General features: G+C 38.4%; 1 protein-coding gene across 2 annotated transcripts in view; it reads left to right on the forward strand.

Moving 5' to 3' along the window:
* LOC101847498 (mannosylglucosyl-3-phosphoglycerate phosphatase) overlaps positions 1-6,831 on the forward strand; it is a 20,412-nt gene that overhangs the window by 2,588 nt on the left and 10,993 nt on the right. For both annotated transcript variants that reach the window (XM_005099744.3, XM_035970130.1), the window contains exons 2-6: positions 1,365-1,653; positions 2,827-2,913; positions 3,645-3,784; positions 5,320-5,445; positions 6,300-6,422. In XM_005099744.3, the coding sequence (XP_005099801.1) occupies positions 1,491-1,653; positions 2,827-2,913; positions 3,645-3,784; positions 5,320-5,445; positions 6,300-6,422 (639 nt within the window). In that variant the 5' untranslated portion in view covers positions 1,365-1,490. The remainder of the gene's footprint in view (positions 1-1,364; positions 1,654-2,826; positions 2,914-3,644; positions 3,785-5,319; positions 5,446-6,299; positions 6,423-6,831) is intronic.

Below are 6,831 nucleotides of genomic sequence, written 5' to 3' on the forward strand. Positions count from 1 at the left end.
AATAGCTCCCACCCCGGTGTGGGCATGATGAGGCGAGGACTCCCCCCTGATCTCTCGCAGGCCAATAAAATCACCTAGGCCCATGGTGACTTGTGTGGTTGGGAACGAATAATTAATAATGTATGTAAAAACCTTTTTCGCCTCTCTAGTAAAAAAAAAGGGCTCACTACCGATGCTACTGAGTGGGATGCGGGACAGGCCACCGGTCGGACTATTCGTTGTTTACACACTGACTTAACGATGGCAGGCCTCTCACTCTCTGCTACTCACAATAAATTATGGTTCAAGGAACAGAGAGGGTGTACAAATGTAACGAGCACGAGACAATAAATGCTCTTGTACGACGGTAGAAGGGTTGTAAATTATTACCAAATGGGCGAGGGTGTTAAATGGTGTTTACTAGTTTATTTTTTTATAATTTTATTTTTAGCAATCCAAGCCCTTTCCTTCACTTTGGAGTTTGGAGCTAAAAAAAAGCCAGAGAGCCCAATGAAATTCTCCGGGCTAGACGCGATCCAAAAGAGCCAACTGGGATTTTTTGCTCCAATCTGACAATCCTGATTGCGACTAGATCTATGTCTATTTGGACACCAACACGATCCTGTGGAGCATCAGCCCCAGTAACCTCAGCCCTGATCCCTCTAGGGTCATGTCCGGTAAAACAAGGGAGGGGGTGAGAATAGCGAGACATACCGGGTGAGAATAATGGCTTCCTTTTTCTTTACCTTTGTTTGTGAGATTGAGATTATATAGATCTATTTGCTGCTGTTTATCTTTGGGTGTTATAACTATCACTCTGGCTCTTTACTATCACTCTGGCACGGGCATAGAGATTATCATGTCCCCTTCCCCCACCCCCTGATCGGTAGTTTGTCAAAGTTTAGGGCTGTGTTTTCTTGCAAGTTAAAAGCTGTGTTAAGAGTCATTACAGTCGACAAGTATTTTTTATAGTCTGAGGTTTTAACTTGAGACGACTGCTATAATGGTAGGAACAGCAGAGTCTATATCTTTTATATTTATATAAAGGATTAAAGAGTAAGGGGAACGGGTGAAGTTATAAAATGGAGAAGTTTTAGATCTATATATTTACAGTATAACACGGATAGTTTGAAATCACGCATCTGTTGAACTGTGCCTGTGGTCCCTTTTTTTTCTTCTTTATCTTTGTAAGATAGCCTATCACTCGAACTACCGAGGCCGGTCCTGACAAATGTGAGCTATCCGTGTTATATTGTAGTTCGATGATGTATGTATATGTAATATTTTGCTAATAAACCGTTGCCGCATTTTGCCTGACAACATGGCTTTCCTTTTTCACTTCTCATAAAAAAATTTTCAGCTCGTGATTTTTTGCTTTTAAACAGATGCTGCTATTCATGATATAAAGTTCAGCCGTTTTACCTTGGTTAAATGAAGGGAATCACCTTCATAATCATCTAGATACAGTGAGGTACCAGTTTAGTACCAGCAGTCACCTTATCAAGTCTACCATGGCAGCTTTGACAATCCTTCACTTCAACGATGTGTACAACATAGAAGGCCAAAAAGATGAGCCCCAGGGAGGTGCAGCAAGAATGAAAACCTACATTGACTCTCAGAAGAAACTTGACCCTCTGGTCTTGTTCAGTGGTGATGCCCTGAATCCTTCCCTCAGTAAGTACTGCACACTGGGGTGTTTTTTTCTTTGTGCTCTTTTCTTTTTTTCATTCGGTCGCTTTAAGCTCAAGGGGGGCTATCCCGAAAAATGCTGTTTGAGAAAATTGAAGGTAAAGTTTTTGGCCCTTGTTGAGTTTCTTTTAAAGACCAGGACAGTTTTTTAATATTTACGGTACTTACGACATTATTGTTTTACTTCCAGTGTTCCGGTAACCTAATTACGGTCTCGCTTCGTTTCGCTATTGTCCTTGTTTTTTTGTCAGCACTTCGAGTGTGCTGGTCGCAACATGAGCCATTAAACCTCTCTGCTAAATTCGCTGTGTTCTGTTATCGGTCCTTCCTTGTATTCACGAAGTGATAGAACAAACACGACATCCTACAGGTAGGGCAATACCCACTTTTGGTGTAGGTCAAGATTTCTGGAAACCTCCGAAATCTAGGTTAGCCCCCTTGTCCTTAAAAGCGACCATTATATCCCTTTCAGTTTTTCGACAACATTTTAAATTTCCTAACTTGAGATGCCCAGTGCCATTTGTTTTAAAGTGGTTGCACCCCTTTCAACGTTTAGTAGATGACTTGGATTTATGAATTTCTCAGAAAATCATGAATTTAAGTTGTGCGTGTTAAAAACCTGGTATGTTGTAAATGTAAACTGTAGAGGGAATACTGTTTCATTTTGTCATTGTTCTAATTTACATGAAAATATGAAGGTCTACTTTTTTCGGTTAAATCTGTTAGCTTTCTGGCAAATTATTATTTGTTGTCAGACAGGCTAGAGCTTGATGGCAAGTAACAACAAACATGGATCATGCAGATGTCAGTGGCGTTTCTTTTGATTATAACTCTTTGAGAAAACTTGTCTGGGGTTGCATTCATCATTTCGACTCCCGATTTTAGCACAAAAATTATGTTAGGCTCTTTTTAGGAAGTAATTTTCACTGAATTGCTTGTTTTGCTAGTAGGCTTTATCTTGCTAATTCTTCTGGCGCTCAAATGACCTTATGCAGTTGCGAGCGCCGTAAGACCTCTACTAAAACTAAAAGAAACCACACTCACCTTGAAATGTGTCTCATTTTTTGCAATAGCTTTATTTTCTTGGGAAGAATGCTGTATATCAAAAGTCTCAATTCATTAAAGTAAAATTATATGTTGTGTTTTTAAAATTTTCAGTGAGCATCTTCTTGAAGGGAGATCAAATGATCCCTGTGCTAAATGGCCTCGGAGTAGATGCTGCAGTTTATGGCAACCATGACTTTGGTGAGTGTGAAAAGTTTGGCTTTTTTTACTCATCTTTAAAATTTCCGGAATCTTATACAGTAGTCTCCGCCTAAGATCCCGGTGCTCGGGAGCAAGGAAAATGGGGATCTTAGATGAACGTGATCTTACCGGCGTAAGGGGTGGGATCTTAGGCGAAGACTATTGTAGTTGGAAATTTTACTACTGATGAGTCGCTAAGTTGGCAGTTTTTTTCTTTTTCGTAGGATTAGATTTCTTTGGAGGTTATCGTTTCCTAAGCTATTGAAAGGACTGTTTAATAATTTTTTTTTCCATCCACAATGCTAACTTAAATGTCATTATGGGTCATTAAATTTACTTTAGATGTTTCCAATTTTTCAAGGCAGATACGGAATGTGTAGAGGACTCTCTGTTTATATAGAATTACTAATCACTGTAACCTTAGCTAAGATGATCCTGCAAGGCAGCGTCCAGGGAAAAAGGAGCAGAGGCAGACCGAAGAAGAGTTGGGAAGACAACGTCAAGGAATGGATAGGCCTGGACCTCAAAAAACACGCCCAGGAAAGCTGAAGACCGGAAGGAGTGGAGAAAGCTAGTGGCCAAATCTTCAAAAGTGCCCAGATGGACATTCAGTCTACGGGCTATGTGAAGGTGATAGTGGTAACTTTAGCAAACATTCCGATTTGAAACTGATTTAGTCATTTAGAACAGCACTGAGTAATCATATCCTTTGGGGTTTACCTGGTTTTCAGACTTTGGAGTGGACCACTTGGAAGAATTTGCTGACCAGTGCAAGTTTCCGTGGCTCCTCAGCAATGTAAAAGACATGGTGAACAACGAACCATTGGCTCGAGGAGAAACCTATCTCATGATTGAACATGCTGGGATCAAGGTTAGGTCTTGGAAAATCTGGAAATTATAATAATTTATTATTTTTTGGGTCTCGTGTCCTGAGTTTGGTGCCGATATTTTATAGGTTACGTAAAAATGTATTGGTATGGTGCAAATTGTTATGTTTAAAAAAACAAAACCAGAATAACACGAGATAATGAGGAATTGTTTAGTCGGTGATGATGGTGATAATGGTAACGATGATGCTCTAATGTTGGAAATAATGTGCATGTTAATCTTAGTGTTAAGTGAATTTAACTTTTTGTTTGGCGCTTACTCTGGATCCCCGCCATGTTGCTAACTCCAACTTTTCTCAATCTAGGAGCGTATCTCTCAATGAAATCACGTCAAAATTATATCAATAGAAATGTTGTTTAATGTAGAATGTACGCGCAGAAATTCATGAAGAAATATTCATAAATAAAAAAGTTATGGAAGGTAGAGTGGGATCACCCCTGAGCAGCCTTGGCTCATGGGATTTCCCCTGGCACAGGGGCCTATTTACCTGCAGCATTGAAGGGGTTAAATGTTAAAATGTGTCGTCTTATAATCCTGGTTTGTGAACAGGGTTGAGCATCGATATCTTGAACACGGTTGGGGTTGACAAATGCATTTGACACATCCATATTTCGAGTAAACCGTAATAGGGAAAAATAAGAGAGATATTACAGGGAATCTTGGGAATACTGGGTGTTTAGTTTTAGTATAGGTTTTACGGCGCTCGCAACTGCATAAGGTCATATGAGCACAAGAAGATTAGAGGTGTTACAAGAGAGTAACAAACATAAAAAAGAAGAAGGGGAGATAAGGAAGATAGATTTTTCATAGGAGAGAAGAAGCAAACCACACCAGAGCACCCGCCAACCACCCACATGTATTTTTCATTGGGCATGCAGGGAGAATTAAATTCAAGATGAGCTGTTTGACACATTTGTGCGGATGATTGAGAAAACGGTGCTTCCTATAGAAGAAAATTTATAGCGGTTCAGACCGCAAATGACATGTGTGTGTCATGACATGGTGGAATCAGGCACACATCAATTTTTTGAGCATATGGGGTTATGGTATCATCTTATAGCCTGTTCATTTGCCTTCCTTTTGATGAAAAAAATACCCATCTGTCTTGAATAGAAGTAGAGCTATTTGCGATTGAAGGAAGTCAGAGTCGCTTGGTTTTTAAAAGTAAAATTTGTGAGAAAATGGCTGCCAAAAGTTTGGTAACTTCCATAGCTTGAGAATCCTTGGAAACTGAAAATTTACATTCTTTGTGCCTTTAATCAATTTTTTTTTAGTGAAATCCCCACAAAAATGTGTTTTTAAATGGATATAAAAGGTATTGAACCAAAAAAAGAAAATTAGAACAAAATTGCCCATTGGCCAAAAAACACCGATTTCTTTGATTTCATTATATTTTGACGGACGCCTGATTTCATCATGATGCCTCACATAATGTTTGAGCTGACACATATTTTGCTTTTTGTGTGTTTGAGTTGTCTATGCTTCACTGAATATCCTTTCTTGAACTGAATTGGACAGATTGGCATTATTGGCCTTGTTGAAGAAGAATGGATTGACACTCTCTCCACCCTCGACCCAGAGGATATGACATTTATTGACTTTGTCGAGGCTGGCAGAAACCTAGGAGGGATCCTTCGGAGAATGGTGAGACACATTGATTATTTTGTCGCTTTTGAGCACAAGGGGGCTATCCCGAAAAATTCTGTTTTGAGAAAAACGAAGGTAAAGTTTTTGCCCCTTGTTCAGTTTCTTTAAAAGACAAGGAGGGTTTTTTTCTGTAACCAAACAAATATACACACAAATGAAACCAAACTTCTCCTATGGGTAGGCCAATGCCCACTTTTGGTGAAGGTCAAGATTTCTGGAAACCCCCGAAAGCTGGGTTAACCCGCTTGTCCTTAAAAGCGACCATTTCAAGAGTGCTGTTTGTCGTGTCATTATTGGTTGTGACTGCCTTCCTTTAAGGTCTCCACCTTACAAAAAAAAATTCATAATTTGAAGGGAGTTCTTTTCAATAAACCACTATTATCTGAAGTACTGTAGATGTTTTCTAATTCAAACAAGTTTTTACTGTATTCAGAGACACTTTTCATATTTCATGTCTCAGTTTAGTAGGTTTTTACTGTTAGTAGGTTTTTACTGAAGTCGGACATTTTCCACTTGTATCAGTTTCATAACAAAATAGTATTATCTTCGTCTTAATGGTACTTGTCTTACTTTTTTTGTCTAACGTGACTTAAACTTTAATTGTATATAAATTTTCTCTCTCTTTTCATGTCTAATGTGAGGTAGTTCTTAATTGCTTATAATTCTGCTGTCACTTTTCATGTCTAATGTGAACTAGTCTTTGATTATATATATAAATTGTTCTGTGATTTTTCATGTCTAATGTGAACTAGTCTTTTATTGTATGTACATTTTTCTGTCACTTTTCATGTCTAATGTGAACTATTCTTTAATTGTATAAATTTTCTGTCACGTTTCGTGTCACATTTCAGGGTGCACAGTTGGTCATTGCTCTGACACACATGCGTGTTCCGAACGACACGCGGCTCGCTGAAGAAGTTGGAGAGATTGACATCATTCTAGGCGGTCACGACCACGATTATGAAATCGTTAAGGTTGAGATGATTTTTGGAATTGTTTCTCATATATTTTAGGCTGAATTTTAAAATTATTTTGGTAATAGAAAAAATGATTGATTATTTTTGTGATATTATTTGCCTTGGTTTGTATAATATTCAGTGACACTATTTCTGGATATTTACAAAAAAGCAAAAGATATGTTGTATGAAAATATTATATTTATGAAAACAGTCTAAAAGTTCTACTTCACACAAAATGAATTGTTTCAAATTTTAAAAGGAAGGCTTTTATCTGTATCATGTGTCATCTGGCTGACAGGCAATGTTTTTCAAAGGTTCGAATCCAGTCTCACCGAGACATGACTCTTACAATGTATGTGTCGTGCATTTGTCCATATATATGCTGCAGGGACCTGTGTCATGTGTGAGGCAGCGTGGTGAAATC

This window comes from Aplysia californica, unplaced genomic scaffold (assembly GCF_000002075.1).
Source record: "Aplysia californica isolate F4 #8 unplaced genomic scaffold, AplCal3.0 scaffold00224, whole genome shotgun sequence".
NCBI lineage: Eukaryota > Metazoa > Mollusca > Gastropoda > Aplysiida > Aplysiidae > Aplysia > Aplysia californica.